Here is a 17,783-nt window from a genome sequence, read left to right on the forward strand (position 1 = left end):
CATATTTGGGTCATTTTTGGGTCATTTTTGTGCCATTTTTGGGTCATTTTTGGGTGTTTTTAGTGTCATTTTGGGCCATTTTAGTCCCATTTTGGCTCCATTTTGACCCATTTGGCGCCATTTTAGTCCCAACTTCCACCATTTTTAATCCCTTTTCCGCCATTTTTAAGCCGTTTTCAGCCATTTTTAATCCATTTTCCGCCATTTTTAAGCCGTTTTCCACCATTTTTAGGCTGTTTTCTGCCATTTTTTCACTGTTTTTCACCATTTTTAATCCATTTTCGGCCATTTTTAAGCCGTTTTCAGCCATTTTTAGCCCAAATTTCCACCATTTTAGCCCAAATTTCCACCATTTTAGCCCCAATTTCTGCCATTTTAGACCAAATTTCCGCCATTTTATACCCGATTTCTGCCATTTTAGCCCAACTTCCGCCATTTTTAATCCGTTTTCAGCCATTTTTAATCCATTTTCCGCCATTTTTAATCCGTTTTCCGCCATTTTTAATCCATTTTCCGCCATTTTTAATCCATTTTCCTCCATTTTTAATCCATTTTCCGCCATTTTTAATCCATTTTCCGCCATTTTTAATCCATTTTCCGCCATTTTTAATCCCTTTTCTGCCATTTTTAATCCATTTTCCGCCATTTTTAATCCATTTTCCTCCATTTTTAATCCCTTTTCCGCCATTTTTAATCCATTTTCCGCCATTTTTAATCCATTTTCCGCCATTTTTAATCCCTTTTCAGCCATTTTTAATCCGTTTTCCGCCATTTTTAATCCCTTTTCTGCCATTTTTAATCCGTTTTCAGCCATTTTTAATCCCTTTTCCGCCATTTTTAATCCCTTTTCCGCCATTTTTAATCCATTTTCCTCCATTTTTAATCCATTTTCAGCCATTTTTAATCCCTTTTCCGCCATTTTTAATCCATTTTCCGCCATTTTTAATCCCTTTTCCTCCATTTTTAATCCATTTTCCGCCATTTTTAATCCATTTTCCGCCATTTTTAATCCCTTTTCCGCCATTTTTAATCCATTTTCCTCCATTTTTAATCCCTTTTCCGCCATTTTTAATCCGTTTTCAGCCATTTTTAATCCATTTTCGCCATTTTTAATCCCTTTTCCGCCATTTTTAATCCATTTTCAGCCATTTTTTATCCATTTTCCGCCATTTTTAATCCATTTTCAGCCATTTTTAATCCATTTTCCTCCATTTTTAATCCATATTCCTCCATTTTTAATCCATTTTCTGCCATTTTTAATCCATTTTCCGCCATTTTTAATCCGTTTTCAGCCATTTTTAATCCATTTTCGCCATTTTTAATCCCTTTTCCGCCATTTTTAATCCCTTTTCCGCCATTTTTAGGCCGTTTTCGGCCATTTTTAATCCGTTTTTCGCCATTTTTTCACCGTTTTTCGCCATTTTTTCACCGTTTTTCGCCGTTTTTTCACCGTTTTAACCATTTTCCCCCTTTTTCCCCCCAAAACCCAGGTGAACTCCCTGGACGACCAGGGGGTGCTGGAGGGCAACTGGACGGGCGACTACAGCCGGGGCACCAACCCCTCGGCCTGGGCCGGCTCGGTCGCCATCCTGCGCCGCTTCCACGGCTCCGGCGCCCCCGTGCGCTACGGCCAGTGCTGGGTGTTCGCCGGGGTGGTCACCACTGGTTCGTACTGGTTTATACTGGTTTATACTGGTTTATACTGGTTTGGGGTCATTCGGGACCCAGGAGTGCCCGGGGGGGCGGGATTTGGGTTGTGGGGGCTCAGAATGGGGCGTAGACCCTTGGAAACCCCATACTGGTCCATACTGGTCCATACTGGTCCATACTGGTTTATACTGGTTTATACTGGTTTATACTGGGAGGGGTCTGGGAGGGGTCTGGGAGGTGGGATTTGGGCTGTGGGGGCTCAGAATGGGTCGTAGACCCTTGGAAACCCCATACTGGTCCATACTGGTCCATACTGGTTTATACTGGTTTATACTGGTTTGTACTGGTTTATACTGGGAGGGGTCATGGGGGGGTCTGGGAGGTGGGATTTGGGTTGTGGGGGCTCAGAATGGGTCGTAGACCCTTGGAAACCCCATACTGGTCCATACTGGTCCATACTGGTCCATACTGGTTTGTACTGGTTTATACTGGTTTATACTGGTTTATACTGGGAGGGGTCATGGGGGGGTCGGGGAAGGGCTGGGTGACCCCCCCGAGCCACCAGGGGGCGCTTAGACCCCTTATAATGCGGTAGAAGTGGTAATGGGGTCATACTGGTTTATACTGGTTTATACTGGTTTGGACTGGGAGGGGTTATTTGGGACCCAGGAGCGCCCGGGGGGGCGGGATTTGGGCTGTGGGGGCTCAGAATGGGTCGTAGACCCTTGGAAAACCCCCATACTGGTCCATACTGGTTTATACTGGTTTATACTGGTCCATACTGGTTTATACTGGTTTGGACTGGGAGGGGTCACGGGGGGGTCAGGGAGGTTGGATTTGGGTTGTGGGGGCTCAGAATGGGTCGTAGACCCTTGGAAACCCCATACTGGTCCATACTGGTTTATACTGGTCCATACTGGTTTATACTGGTTTATACTGGTTTGGACTGGGAGGGGTCATAGGGGGTCAGGGAGGTTGGATTTGGGTTGTGGGGGCTCAGAATGGGTCATAGACCCTTGGAAACCCCATACTGGTCCATACTGGTCCATACTGGTTTATACTGGTTTATACTGGGAGGGGTCATGGGGGGGTTGGGGAAGGGTGGGGTGACCCCCCCGAGCCACCAGGGGGCGCTTAGACCCCATAGAATGGGGTAGAAGTGGGAATGGGGTCATACTGGTTTATACTGGTTTATACTGGTCTATACTGGTCTATACTGGTTTGGCTTGGGGGGACCCCTGGGGGCTCATTTGGGCTCCGAAGAGCCATAAAAAGGCCTCCTAAGCCCCATACTGGTCTATACTGGTCTATACTGGTCTATACTGGTCCATACTGGTCTATACTGGTTTATACTGGTCCATACTGGTCTATACTGGTTTATACTGGTTTGGCTTGGGGGGACCCCTGGGGGCTCACTTGGGGTCACAAGAGCCCTAAAAAGGCCTCCTAAGCCCCATACTGGTCCATACTGGTTTATACTGGTCCATACTGGTTTATACTGGTCCATACTGGTCCATACTGGTTTATACTGGTTTATACTGGTCTATACTGGGAGGGGTCCGGGGAGGCTCAGAGCGCCCCCCAGTGCCCCTATAAGCGCAATAAACAGCAGTAGAACCCCCATATACCACATAGTGCTCATACGGGGTCCATACTGGTTTATACTGGTCCGTAGTGGTCTATACTGGTCTATACTGGTTTATACTGGTTTATACTGGTTTCGCAGTCCTGCGCTGCCTGGGCATCCCCACCCGCACCGTCACCAACTACAACTCGGCCCACGACACCGACGTGTCGCTCACCACCGACATCTATTTCGACGAGAACATGCGCCCCCTGGAGCGCCTCAACACCGACTCCGTCTGGTCCGTACTGGTTTATACTGGTTTATACTGGTTTATACTGGTTTGGGCTCTTTCGGGCTCGTTCGGGACCCAGGAGTGCCCGGGGGGGCGGGATTTGGGTTGTGGGGGCTCAGAATGGGGCGTAGACCCTTGGAAACCCCATACTGGTCCATACTGGTTTATACTGGTTTATACTGGTCCATACTGGTTTGGGCTCCTTTGGGACCCAGGAGTGCCCAGGAGGTCAGGGGTGGGTTGTGGGGGCTGGGAATGGGTCATAGAGGCTTGGAAACCCCATACTGGTCCATACTGGTTTATACTGGTTTGTATTGGTTTATACTGGTTTGGACTGGTTTGGGGTCTGGGAGGTGGGGGGTGGGTTGTGGGGGCTCAGAATGGGTCATAGACCCTTGGAAACCCTATACTGGTCCATACTGGTCCATACTGGTCCATACTGGTTTATACTGGTTTATACTGGTTTATACTGGGAGGGGTCTGGGAGGGGTCTGGGAGGTGGGATTTGGGCTGTGGGGGCTCAGAATGGGTCATAGACCTTTGGAAACCCCATACTGGTCCATATTGGTTTATACTGGTCCATACTGGTTTATACTGGTCTATACTGGTTTATACTGGTTTATACTGGTTTGGACTGGTTTGGGGTCTGGGAGGTGGGATTTGGGTTGTGGGGGCTCAGAATGGGTCATAGAGGCTTGGAAACCCCATACTGGTCCATACTGGTTTATACTGGTCCATACTGGTTTATACTGGTCCATACTGGTTTATACTGGTTTATACTGGGAGGGGTCTGGGAGGGGTCTGGGAGGTGGGATTTGGGTTTTGGGGGCTGGGAATGGGTCATAGAGGCTTGGAAACCCCATACTGGTCCATACTGGTTTATACTGGTTTATACTGGTCCATACTGGTTTATACTGGTTTATACTGGTTTGGGGTCTGGGAGGTTGGATTTGGGTTTTGGGGGCTCAGAATGGGTCATAGAGGCTTGGAAACCCCATACTGGTCCATACTGGTCCATACTGGTTTATACTGGTCCATACTGGTCCATACTGGTTTATACTGGTTTATACTGGTTTGGACTGGTTTGGGGTCTGGGAGGTGGGATTTGGGTTTTGGGGGCTGGGAATGGGTCATAGAGGCTTGGGAGCCCCATACTGGTCCATACTGGTCTACACTGGTTTATACTGGTCCATACTGGTTTATACTGGTTTATACTGGTTTGGGCTTGTTTGGGGTCTGGGAGGTGGGATTTGGGTTGTGGGGGCTCAGAATGGGTCATAGACCCTTGGAAACCCCATACTGGTCCATACTGGTCCATACTGGTCCATACTGGTTTATACTGGTTTATACTGGTTTATACTGGTTTGGACTGGTTTGGGGTCTGGGAGGTGGGGGGTGGCTTATGGGGGCTCAGAATGGGTCATAGACCCTTGGAAACCCCATACTGGTCCATACTGGTTTATACTGGTCCATACTGGTTTATACTGGTTTATACTGGTTTATACTGGTTTATACTGGTTTGGACTGGTTTGGGGTCTGGGAGGTGGGGGGTGGGTTGTGGGGGCTCAGAATGGGTCGTAGAGGCTTGGAAACCCCATACTGGTCCATACTGGTCCATACTGGTTTATACTGGTCCATACTGGTTTATACTGGTTTGGACTGGTTTGGGGTCTGGGAGGTGGTATTTGGGTTTTGGGGGCTGGGAATGGGTCATAGACCCTTGGAAACCCCATACTGGTCCATACTGGTCCATACTGGTCCATACTGGTCCATACTGGTTTATACTGGTTTATACTGGTTTGGACTGGTTTGGGGTCTGGGAGGTGGGATTTGGGTTTTGGGGGCTGGGAATGGGTCATAGAGGCTTGGGAGCCCCATACTGGTCCATACTGGTCTATACTGGTTTATACTGGTCCATACTGGTTTATACTGGTTTATACTGGTTTATACTGGTTTGGACTGGTTTGGGGTCTGGGAGGTGGGGGGTGGGTTGTGGGGGCTCAGAATGGGTCATAGACCCTTGGAAACCCCATACTGGTCCATACTGGTCCATACTGGTTTATACTGGTTTATACTGGTTTATACTGGTTTGGACTGGTTTGGGGTCTGGGAGGTGGGGGGTGGGTTGTGGGGGCTCAGAATGGGTCATAGACCCTTGGAAACCCTATACTGGTCCATACTGGTCCATACTGGTCCATACTGGTCCATACTGGTTTATACTGGTTTATACTGGTTTATACTGGGAGGGGTCTGGGAGGGGTCTGGGAGGTGGGATTTGGGTTGTGGGGGCTCAGAATGGGTCATAGACCCTTGGAAACCCCATACTGGTCCATACTGGTCCATACTGGTTTATACTGGTTTATACTGGTCCATACTGGTTTATACTGGTTTATACTGGTTTGGGCTCTGGGAGGTTGGATTTGGGTTGTGGGGGCTCAGAATGGGTCATAGACCCTTGGAAACCCCATACTGGTCCATACTGGTCCATACTGGTCTATACTGGTCTATACTGGTTTATACTGGTTTATACTGGTTTATACTGGTTTATACTGGTCCGCAGGAACTTCCACGTGTGGAACGACTGCTGGATGAAGCGCCCAGACCTGCCCGAGGGCTACGACGGGTGGCAGGTGGTGGACGCCACCCCCCAGGAGACCAGCAGCGGTACTGCTTTATACTGGTTTATACTGGTTTATACTGGTTTATACTGGTTTGAACTGGTTTGAACTGGTTTGAACTGGTTTGGCTTCGGGGGACCCCTGGGGGCTCATTTGGGGTCACAAGAGCCCTAATAAGGCCTAATAAGCCCCATACTGGTCCATACTGGTCTATACTGGTTTATACTGGTCTATACTGGTCTATACTGGTTTATACTGGGGGGGGTTCAGGGGACCCCAAGCACCCCATAGAGGCCCATTATGGCTTCCTATTGGCCCATACTGGCCCATACTGGTCTATACTGGTCCATACTGGTCCATACTGGTCCATACTGGTTTATACTGGTATGGGTCCAAACTGGTCCCTAGTGGTCCCTACTGGTCCCTAGTGGCCTATATCGACCTATTCTGGCCCATACTGGTCCATACTGGTCCATACTGGTCCATACTGGTATTGGTCCGTAGTGGTCCGTAGTGACCCATAGTGGTCTATACTGGTCCATACTGGTCTATACTGGTCCATACTGGTCCATACTGGTCCATACTGGTATTGGTCCGTAGTGGTCCGTAGTGACCCATAGTGGTCTATACTGGTCTATACTGGTCTATACTGGTCCATACTGGTCTATACTGGTCTATACTGGTTTATACTGGTCTATACTGGTCTCCATAGGGCTATTCTGCTGTGGTCCCTGCTCGGTGGCCGCCGTTAAAAATGGCGACGTCTTCCTCAAATACGACACCCCATTCGTCTTCGCCGAGGTGGGCGTGGCCTAAAGGGGGCGTGGTCAGCGGGGTGGGTGTGGCCCGAGGAGGGGGCGGGGTTTTGCTAACGAGGGGGCGTGTCCTCAGGTGAACAGCGACAAGGTGTATTGGCAGCGGCAGGCCGGCGGGGGATTCGCCGTGGTGCACGTGGAGGGCGGGGCCATCGGGCGGCGAATCAGCACGCTGGGGGCGGGGTCGGGCGCCCGGCTGGACGTCACCGACCAATACAAGCACCCCGAGGGTGGGACACGCCCCCTGCCGTTGAGCCCATTGGTGCCCATTGATCCCATTGACCTCCATTGGTTCCCATTGACCCCATTGATCCCCATTGACCCCCATTGACCCCATTGATCCCCATTGACCCCATTGACCCCATTGACCCCCATTGACCCCCATTGACCCCATTGACCCCCATTGACCCCATTGACCCCCATTGACCCCCATTGACCCCATTGACCCCATTGACCCCCATTGACTCCTATTGACTCTTATTGATCCGCATTAACTCTCATTGACTCTTATTGACTCTTATTGATCCCCATTGACTCCCATTGATCCCCATTGACCCCATTGACCCCATTGACCCCCATTGGCTTCTATTGACTCCCATTGATCCACATTAAATTTCATTGACCCCCATTGACCCCCATTGACCCCCATTGACCCCCATTGACTCCCATTGACCCCCATTGACCCCCATTGACCCCATTGATCCCCATTGACTCCCATTGACTCCCATTGACCCCCATTGATCCCCATTGACCCCATTGATCCCCATTGACTCCCATTGACCCCATTGACCCCCATTGGCTTCTATTGACTCCCATTGATCCACATTAACTTTCATTGACCCCCCATTGACCCCCATTGACCCCCATTGATCCCCATTGACCCCCATTGACCCCCATTGACCCCATTGACTCCCATTGACCCCATTGACCCCCATTGATCCCCATTGACCCCATTGACCCCATTGACTCCCATTGACCCCCATTGACCCCATTGACCCCCATTGCCCCCCATTGATCCCCATTGACCCCCATTGACCCCCATTGATCCCCATTGACCCCCATTGACCCCATTGACCCCCATTGCCCCCATTGCCCCCATTGACCCCATTGACCCCATTGACCCCATTGACTCCCATTGACCCCCATTGGCTTCTATTGACTCCCATTGATCCACATTAACTTTCATTGACCCCCATTGACCCCCATTGACCCCCACTGACTCCCATTGACCCCCATTGACACCATTGACTCCCATTGACCCCATTGACCCCCAAAGACCCCATTGACTCCTATTGACTCTTATTGATCCCATTGACCCCATTGACCCCCATTGACCCCATTGACCCCCATTGACTCCTATTGACCCCCATTGACCCCATTGACTCTTATTGATCCGCATTAACTCTCATTGACTCTTATTGACTCCCATTGATCCCCATTGACCCCATTGACCCCATTGACCCCATTGACCCCATTGACTCCCATTGATCCCCATTGACCCCCATTGACCCCCATTGACCCCATTGACCCCCATTGACCCCCCATTGACTCCATTGACCCCCATTGACCCCATTGACCCCCATTGACCCCCATTGACCCCATTGACCCCCATTGACCCCATTGACCCCATTGACCCCATTGACCCCCATTGACTCCCATTGACCCCATTGACCCCATTGAGCCATTGACCCCCATTGATCCCCATTGACTCCCATTGATCCCCATTGATCCCATTGACCCCCATTGATCCCATTGACTCCTATTGACTCTTATTGATCCCCATTGACCCCATTGAACCCCATTGACCCCCATTGACCCCATTGGTCCCATTGACTCCATCGACCCCCATTGACCCCCATTGATCCCCATTGACCCCATTGACCCCATTGATACCATTGATTCCCATTGATCCCCATTGATCCCCATTGACCCCATTGACCCCCATTGACTCCTATTGACCCCCATTGACTCCTATTGACTCTTATTGATCCGCATTAACTCTCATTGACTCTTATTGACTCTTATTGATCCCCATTGACTCCCATTGATCCCCATTGACCCCATTGACCCCATTGACCCCATTGACTCCCATTGACCCCATTGACCCCCATTGGCTTCTATTGACTCCCATTGATCCACATTAACTTTCATTGACCCCCATTGACCCCCATTGACCCCCATTGACCCCCACTGACTCCCATTGACCCCCATTGACCCCCATTGACACCATTGACTCCCATTGACCCCCATTGACCCCATTGACCCCATTGACTCCCATTGACCCCATTGATTCCCATTGACCTCATTGACCCCATTGATCCCATTGATCCCATTGACCCCCATTGATCCCATTGACCCCATTGACCCCATTGATCCCATTGACCCCATTGACTCCTATTGACTCTTATTGACCCCCATTGACCCCCATTGACCCCCATTGACCCCCATTGACCCCATTGACCCCATTGACTCCTATTGACTCTTATTGATCCCATTGACCCCATTGACCCCCATTGACCCCCATTGACCCCCACTGACCCCCATTGACCCCATTGACCCCATTGATCCCATTGACCCCATTGACTCCTATTGACTCTTATTGATCCCATTGACCCCATTGACCCCCATTGACCCCCATTGACCCCCACTGACCCCCATTGACCCCATTGACCCCCATTGACCCCCATTGACCCCCACTGACCCCCATTGACCCCATTGACCCCCATTGACCCCCATTGACCCCCACTGACCCCCATTGACCCCATTGACCCCCATTGACCCCCATTGACCCCCATTGACCCCCATTGACTCCTATTGACTCTTATTGATCCCCATTGACTCCCATTGATCCCCATTGACCCCATTGACCCCCATTGACCCCCATTGACCCCCATTGACTCCTATTGACTCTTATTGATCCCCATTGACTCCCATTGATCCCCATTGACCCCATTGACCCCCATTGACCCCCATTGACCCCCATTGACCCCCATTGACTCCTATTGACTCTTATTGATCCCCATTGACCCCATTGACCCCATTGACTCCCATTGACCCCCATTGACCCCCATTGACCCCATTGACTCCCATTGACCCCCATTGACCCCATTGACCCCCATTGACCCCATTGACCCCCATTGACTCCCATTGACCCCATTGACCCCCATTGACCCCCATTGACCCCCATTGCAGGCTCGGAGGCCGAACGCCGCGCGGTTGCCACGGCGACCGCCCACGGCTCCCGGCCCCGCCCCCAGGGCCCCCCCAACCCTTCCGGAGGGGGCGTGTCCATGAGCCTGGGGGCGGGGCCGGCGGTGGCGGGGGCGGAGCTGGAGCTGCGGGTGGAGCTGCGCAACGAGGGGGCGGAGCCCCGGACCCTCAAGCTCCGCCTCTCATTGGCCGCCGTGCGCTACACGGGGGTGACGGGGACCCCGTTCCGCTCCGAACAGCATCGCAGGGCCCTGAGCCCGGGGGAGGGTGAGCGCCCGGATGCCGGGGTCCCCCGGGGCACTCCTGGGTCCCTTGGGGCACTCCTGGGTCCCTCCCGAACTCCTGGGTCCCTTCCTGACCTCCTGGGTCCCGCCCAAAGTCTTGAGTTCATTGGGGCACTCCTGGGTCCCTCCCAAAGTCTTGAGTTCATTGGGGCACTCCTGGGTCCCTCCCGAACTCCTGGGTCCTTCTGCCCTTCTGTATCCCTTGGGGCACTCCTGGGTCCTTTGGGGCACTCCTGGGTCCCTCCTCAATTCTTAGGTCCCTTGGGGCACTCCTGGGTCCCTCCCGATCTCCTGGGTTCCATGGGGCACTCCTGGGTCCCTTGGGGCACTCCTGGGTCCCTCCCGAACTCCTGGGTCCCTTGGGGCACTCCTGGGTCCCTAAGTGCCAACTATGGGGATCCATGGGGCACTCCTGGGTCCCTCAAGTGCCACATTTGAGTCCCTTTGGGACACTCCTGGGTCCCTCTGGTGTATCTTTGGGGTCCCTTGGGGCACTCCTGGGTCCCTAAGCAGCAACTATAGGGATCTATGGCAACTAAGGGGCAACTATGGGGATCTATGGGGCACTCCTGGGTCCATTGGGGCACTCCTGGGTCCCTCCCGAACTCCTGGGTCCCTCCTGAACTCTTAGGTCCCTTGGGGCACTCCTGGGTCCACATGGGGCACTCCTGGGTCCTTCAAGTGCCATATTTGAGTCCTTTTGGGGCACTCCTGGGTCCTTAAGCGCCAACTATAGGGATCTATGGGGCACTCCTGGGTCCCCAAGGGGCACTCCTGGGTCCCTAAGTGCCAACTATGGGGATCTATGGGGCACTCCTGGGTCCCTCCCGAACTCCTGGGTCCCTCCCGAACTCCTGGGTCACTCCTGAACTCCTGGATCCCTTGGGGCACTCCTGGGTCCCTTGGGGCACTCCTGGGTCCCTCCTCAATTCTTAGGTCCCTTGGGGCACTCCTGGGTCCCTCCTGAACTCCTGGCTCCCTTGGGGCACTCCTGGGTCCCTTGGGGCACTCCTGGGTCCCTAAGTGCCAACTATGGGGATCTATGGGGCACTCCTGGGTCCCTTGGGGCACTCCTGGGTCCCTCCTGAACTCCTGGGTCCCTCCCGAACTCCTGGGTCCCCCTGTGCCTCAGTTTCCCCTCTTCCCCCTTTCCCCCTTAATCCCAATCTCCTGTATCTCCCCCAAACTCGTGGCTCCCATGGGGCACTCCTGGGTCCCTCCCGGACGCCTGGGTCCATTGGGGCACTCCTGGGTCCCTCCTGAACTCCTGGGTCCCTTGGGGCACTCCTGGGTCCCTTGGGGCACTCCTGGGTCCCTCCTGAACTCCTGGGTCCCTTGGGGCACTCCTGGGTCCCTAAGTGCCAACTATGGGGATCTATGGGGCACTCCTGGGTCCCTCCTGAACTCCTGGGTCCCTCCCGAACTCCTGGGTCCCTCCTGTGCCTCAGTTTCCCCTCTTCCCCCTTTCCCCCTTAATCCCAATCTCCTGTATCTCCCCCGAACTCGTGGCTCCCATGGGGCACTCCTGGGTCCCTCCCGGACGCCTGGGTCCATTGGGGCACTCCTGGGTCCCTTTCCAGCCTCCACGGTGACCATGTCGGTGCCGTACCCCGAATACCGGCCCCACCTCGGGGACCAGGACGCGCTGAAGCTGACGGGTCCCTTGGGGCACTCCTGGGTCCCTTGGGGCACTCCTGGGTCCCTCCCGAACTCCTGGGTCCCTTGGGGCACTCCTGGGTCCCTCCCGAACTCCTGGGTCCCTCCCGAACTCCTGGGTCCCTTGGGGCACTCCTGGGTCCCTCCCGAACTCCTGGGTCCCTCCCGAACTCCTGGGTCCATTGGGGCACTCCTGGGTCCCTCCTGAACTCCTGGGTCCCTTGGGGCACTCCTGGGTCCCTAAGTGCCAACTATGGGGATCTATGGGGCACTCCTGGGTCCCTTTGGTGTATCTTTGGGGTCCCTTGGGGCACTCCTGGGTCCACATGGGGCACTCCTGGGTCCCTAAGTGCCAACTATGGGGATCTATGGGGCACTCCTGGGTCCCTCCTGAACTCCTGGGTCCCTCCCGAACTCCTGGGTCCCTCCTGTGCCTCAGTTTCCCCTCTTCCCCCTTTCCCCCTTAATCCCAATCTCCTGTATCTCCCCCAAACTCGTGGCTCCCATGGGGCACTCCTGGGTCCCTTGGGGCACTCCTGGGTCCATTGGGGCACTCCTGGGTCCATTGGGGCACTCCTGGGTCCCTCCGCAGCCTCCACGGTGACCATGTCGGTGCCGTACCCCGAGTACCGGCCGCACCTCGGGGACCAGGACGCGCTGAAGCTGACGGCGGCCGCCGCGGTGCAGGAGACGGGGCTGGTCCTGGCCAAGGAGCTGCGGGTGCGGCTGCACCAGCCCGAGCTCACGCTCACGGTGAGGGGGGGTCCCTCCCGGACGCCTGGGTCCCTTGGGGCACGCCTGGGTCCCTCCCGAAATCTTGGATCCATTGGGGCACTCCTGGGTCCTTCCTGGAGTCCTGGGTGTCTCATAAACTCCTGGGTCCCTTGGGGCACTCCTGGGTCCTTTGGGGCACGCCTGGGTCCCTCCCGGACGCCTGGGTCCCTTGGGGCACGCCTGGGTCCCTCCCGAAGTCCTGAGTCAATTGGGGAACTCCTGGGTCCCTCCCAATCTCCTGGGTCCCTCCCAACAGCCTTAGGTCCATTGGGGCACTCCTGGGTCCCTCCCAAATTCCTGAGTCCATTGGGGCACTCCTGGGTCCCTCCCGAACTCCTGGGTCCCTTGGGGCACGCCTGGGTCCCTCCCGAACTCCTGGGTCCCTTGGGGCACGCCTGGGTCCTTCCTGGAGTCCTGGGTCCCTTGGGGCACTCCTGGGTCCCTAAGTGCCAACTATGGGGATCTATGGGGCACTCCTGGGTCCCTCTGGTGTACCTTTTGGGTCCCTTGGGGCACTCCTGGGTCCCTTATTGGCACTTATGGGGATCTATGGGGCACTCCTGGGTCCCTTTGGGGCACTCCTGGGTCCCTTGGGGCACCCCTGGGTCCCTAAGTGCCAACGATGGGGATCTATGGGGCACTCCTGGGTCCCTCTGGCGTATCTTTTGGGTCCATTGGGGCACTCCTGGGTCCCGCCCTGACCTCCCCTGTCCCCGGGGGCACTCCTGGGTCCCCCCCGGACGCCTGGGTCCCTCCCACAGCTGCTGGCCCCGGCCGTGGTGGGGGAGGAGACGCCCGTGCAGGTCGTGTTCATGAACCCCCTGCCCGACCCCCTGAGCGGCGCCACCCTCAGGATGGAGGGGGCGGGGATCTCCTGCCCCAAACCCGCCCGCGTGGGGTGAGACCATTGGGGGGCAATGGGGGCGATGGGGACAATGGGGACATTGGGGTCAATGGGGACATTGGGGTCAATGGGGACATTGGGGTCAATGGGGGCGATGGGGACATTGGGGTCAATGGGGACATTGGGGTCAATGGGGGCATTGGGGTCAATGGGGACATTGGGGTCAATGAGATCAATGAGAGTTAATGCGGATCAATAAGAGTCAATGGGAGTCAATGGGGATCAATGGGGGTCAGTGGGGATCAATGGGACCCATAGATACCCATAGAGATCAATGGGAGGCAGTGGGAGTCAATGGGGGTCAATGGGAGTCAATGGGGGTCAATGGGAGTCAATGGGGATCAATGGGAGTCAATGGGAGTCAATGGGGACAATGGGGGTCAATGGGGGTCAATAGAAGTCAGTGGGAGTCAATGGGGGTCAATGGGGGTCAGTGGGGTCAATGGGGGTCAATGGGGTCAATGGGATCAATGGGGATCAATGGGGGTCAATGGGGGTCAATGGGAGTCAATGGGGTCAATGGGGGACAATGGGAGTCAATGGGGTCAATGGGGGTCAATGGGGTCAATGGGGGTCAATGGGGGTCAATGGTGTCAATGGGAGTCAATTGGGATCAATAAGAGTCAATGGGGGTCCATGGGGTCAATGGGGGTCAATGGGATCAATGGGACCCATAGATACCCATAGAGATGAATGGGAATCAATAGAAGTCAATGGGGGTCAATAGGGGTCAATGGGGTCAATGGGGTCAATGGGGTCAATGGGACCCATAGACACCCATAGAGATCAATAGAAGTCAATGGGAGTCAATGGGGTTAATGGGGGTCAATGGGGGTCAATGGGGTCAATGGGGTCAATGGGGTCAATGGGGGTCAATGGGGTCAATGGGGATCAATGGGGATCAATGGGGCTCAATGGGGGTCAATGGGGACAATGGAGTCAATGGGGTCAATGGGGGTCAATGGGAGTCAATGGGGGTCAATGCGGATCAATGGGGTCAATGGGGATCAATGGGGTCAATGGGGTCAATGGGGTCAATGGGAGTCAATGGGGTCAATGGGGTCAATGGGAGTCAATTGGGATCAATAAGAGTCAATGGGGGTCAATGGGAGTCAATGGGGTCAATGGGGGTCAATGGGGGTCAATGGGGTCAATGGGGGTCAATGGGGGTCAATGGGGTCAATGGGGTCAATGGGGATCAATGGGAGTCAATGGGACCCATAGACACCCATAGAGATCAATAGAAGTCAATGGGGGTCAATGGGGGTCAATGGGGGTCAATGGGGTCAATGGGGGTCAATGGGGGTCAATGGGGGGCAATGGGACCCATAGACACCCATAGAGATCAATAGAAGTCAATGGGGGTCAATGGGAGTCAATGGGAGTCAATGGGGATCAATGGGGTCAATGGGGTCAATGGGAGTCAATGGGGGTCAATGGGGGTCAATGGGGTCAATGGGAGTCAATGGGGTCAATGGGGGTCAATGGGACCCATAGAGATGAATGGGAATCAATAGAAGTCAATGGGAGTCAATGGGGTCAATGGGAGTCAATGGGGGTCAATGGGGTTAATGGGGGTCAATGGGGTCAATGGGGTCAATGGGGTTAATGGGGGTCAATGGGGTCAATGGGGTCAATGGGGTTAATGGGGGTCAATGGGGTCAATGGGGTTAATGGGAGTCAATGGGGTCAATGGGGTTAATGGGGGTCAATGGGGGTCAATGGGGGTCAATGGGGGTCAGTGGGGGTCAATGGGGGTCAATGGGGTTAATGGGGGTCAATGGGGTCAATGGGGTCAATGGGGTCAATGGGGGTCAATGGGGTCACTGGGGTCACTGGGGGTCACTGCCCCCTTGTGACCCGTCCCCCTTCTCCCCAGCGCCGTGGGGGCGGGTCAGACCGTCCGCCTTCGCCAGCCAATCACGTCGCTCCGCCCGGGCCCGCTCCGATTGGTGGTGACCCTGGAGAGCCCCGAGCTGGGGCCAATCAGCGGCGAGCTGCAGTTCGAGGCCGCGCCCACCCCCGAGGGGGCGGGGCCGGGGGCCACGGGGGGCGGGGCCTGGAGGAGGAGGAGGAGGAGGAGGGACCCCCCCGCCATGGGGAGCAATGGGGGGTGATGGGAACTGGGAGCACTGGGATATACTGGGAGCCAATTGGGTCCATACTGGGATATACTGGGAGCCAATTGGGTCCATACTGGGAGCACTGGGAGCCAATTGGGTTCATACTGGGAGCCAATTGGGTCCATACTGGGAGCACTGGGAGCCAATTGGGTTCATACTGGGAGCACTGGGAGCCAATTGGGTCCATACTGGGAGCACTGGGAGCCAATTGGGTCCATACTGGGAGCACTGGGAGCCAATTGGGCTCATACTGGGAGCCAATTGGGTCCATACTGGGAGCACTGGGAGCCAATTGGGTTCATACTGGGAGCACTGGGAGCCAATTGGGTCCATACTGGGAGCACTGGGAGCCAATTGGGTTCATACTGGGAGCCAATTGGGTTCATACTGGGAGCACTGGGAGCCAATTGGGTTCATACTGGGAGCCAACTGGGTTCATACTGGGAGCACTGGGAGCCAATTGGGGTCATACTGGGAGCACTGGGAGCCAATTGGGTTCATACTGGGAGCACTGGGAGCCAATTGGGTCCATACTGGGAGCACTGGGAGCCAATTGGGTCCATACTGGGAGCACTGGGAGCCAATTGGGTTCATACTGGGAGCACTGGGAGCCAATTGGGTCCATACTGGGAGCACTGGGAGGGAACTGGGAGCACTGGGAGCCAATTGGGTCCATACTGGGAGCCAATTGGGTTCATACTGGGAGCACTGGGAGCCAATTGGGTCCATACTGGGAGCACTGGGAGCCAGTTGGGTCCATACTGGGAGCACTGGGAGCCAATTGGGCTCATACTGGGAGCACTGGGAGCCAATTGGGTTCATACTGGGAGCCAATTGGGTCCATACTGGGAGCACTGGGAGCCAATTGGGTTCATACTGGGAGCCAATTGGGTCCATACTGGGAGCACTGGGAGCCAATTGGGTTCATACTGGGAGCACTGGGAGCCAATTGGGTCCATACTGGGAGCACTGGGAGCCAATTGGGTCCATACTGGGAGCACTGGGAGCCAATTGGGTCCATACTGGGAGCACTGGGAGCCAATTGGGTTCATACTGGGAGCACTGGGAGCCAATTGGGTCCATACTGGGAGCCAATTGGGTCCATACTGGGAGCACTGGGAGCCAGTTGGGTTCATACTGGGAGCACTGGGAGCCAATTGGGTTCATACTGGGAGCACTGGGAGCCAATTGGGTTCATACTGGGAGCCAATTGGGTCCATACTGGGAGCCAATTGGGTTCATACTGGGAGCACTGGGAGCCAATTGGGTTCATACTGGGAGCCAATTGGGTCCATACTGGGAGCACTGGGAGCCAATTGGGTCCATACTGGGAGCACTGGGAGCCAATTGGGTCCATACTGGGAGCACTGGGAGCCAATTGGGCTCATACTGGGAGCACTGGGAGCCAATTGGGTTCATACTGGGAGCCAATTGGGTCCATACTGGGAGCACTGGGAGCCAATTGGGTTCATACTGGGAGCCAATTGGGTCCATACTGGGAGCACTGGGAGCCAATTGGGTTCATACTGGGAGCACTGGGAGCCAATTGGGTCCATACTGGGAGCACTGGGAGCCAATTGGGTCCATACTGGGAGCACTGGGAGCCAATTGGGTCCATACTGGGAGCACTGGGAGCCAATTGGGTCCATACTGGGAGCCAATTGGGTCCATACTGGGAGCACTGGGAGCCAGCTGGGTCCATACTGGGAGCACTGGGAGGGAACTGGGAGCACTGGGGATTCGAACCCGCGTCCCCAGGACCCGGCTCAGGGCTCAGTGGGCGTGGCCTGGCGGCGGCCACGCCCCCTTTCTCGCCCCCGCCCGCTCCCTCCCATTCAATAAACCAGTGACGTCACCCTGCCGGGCGTCTCTTTGAGCGGCGGCGCCGGC

General features: G+C 55.0%; 2 protein-coding genes across 2 annotated transcripts in view; both read left to right on the forward strand.

Annotated features, from left to right (window-relative positions):
• The window catches only part of LOC309450766 (protein-glutamine gamma-glutamyltransferase K-like), a gene marked incomplete at both ends in the record, with an annotated part of 18,006 nt that extends 263 nt beyond the window's left edge, over positions 1–17,743 (forward strand). Inside the window, 11 exons of the mRNA XM_082073909.1 lie at positions 1,365–1,440; positions 1,491–1,665; positions 3,377–3,515; positions 6,070–6,173; positions 6,840–6,928; positions 7,019–7,172; positions 10,135–10,419; positions 12,685–12,845; positions 13,628–13,764; positions 15,650–15,822; positions 17,652–17,743. Of these exons, the coding sequence (XP_081930035.1) occupies positions 1,365–1,440; positions 1,491–1,665; positions 3,377–3,515; positions 6,070–6,173; positions 6,840–6,928; positions 7,019–7,172; positions 10,135–10,419; positions 12,685–12,845; positions 13,628–13,764; positions 15,650–15,822; positions 17,652–17,743 (1,585 nt within the window). The remainder of the gene's footprint in view (positions 1–1,364; positions 1,441–1,490; positions 1,666–3,376; positions 3,516–6,069; positions 6,174–6,839; positions 6,929–7,018; positions 7,173–10,134; positions 10,420–12,684; positions 12,846–13,627; positions 13,765–15,649; positions 15,823–17,651) is intronic.
• Positions 1–17,783, forward strand: part of RBM23 (RNA binding motif protein 23) — a gene marked incomplete at its 3' end in the record, with an annotated part of 120,100 nt that overhangs the window by 20,983 nt on the left and 81,334 nt on the right. The window lies entirely within an intron of this gene.

The sequence above is a fragment of the Streptopelia decaocto genome, assembly GCF_964273445.1.
Source record: "Streptopelia decaocto genome assembly, chromosome: 28".
Classification (NCBI taxonomy): domain Eukaryota; kingdom Metazoa; phylum Chordata; class Aves; order Columbiformes; family Columbidae; genus Streptopelia; species Streptopelia decaocto.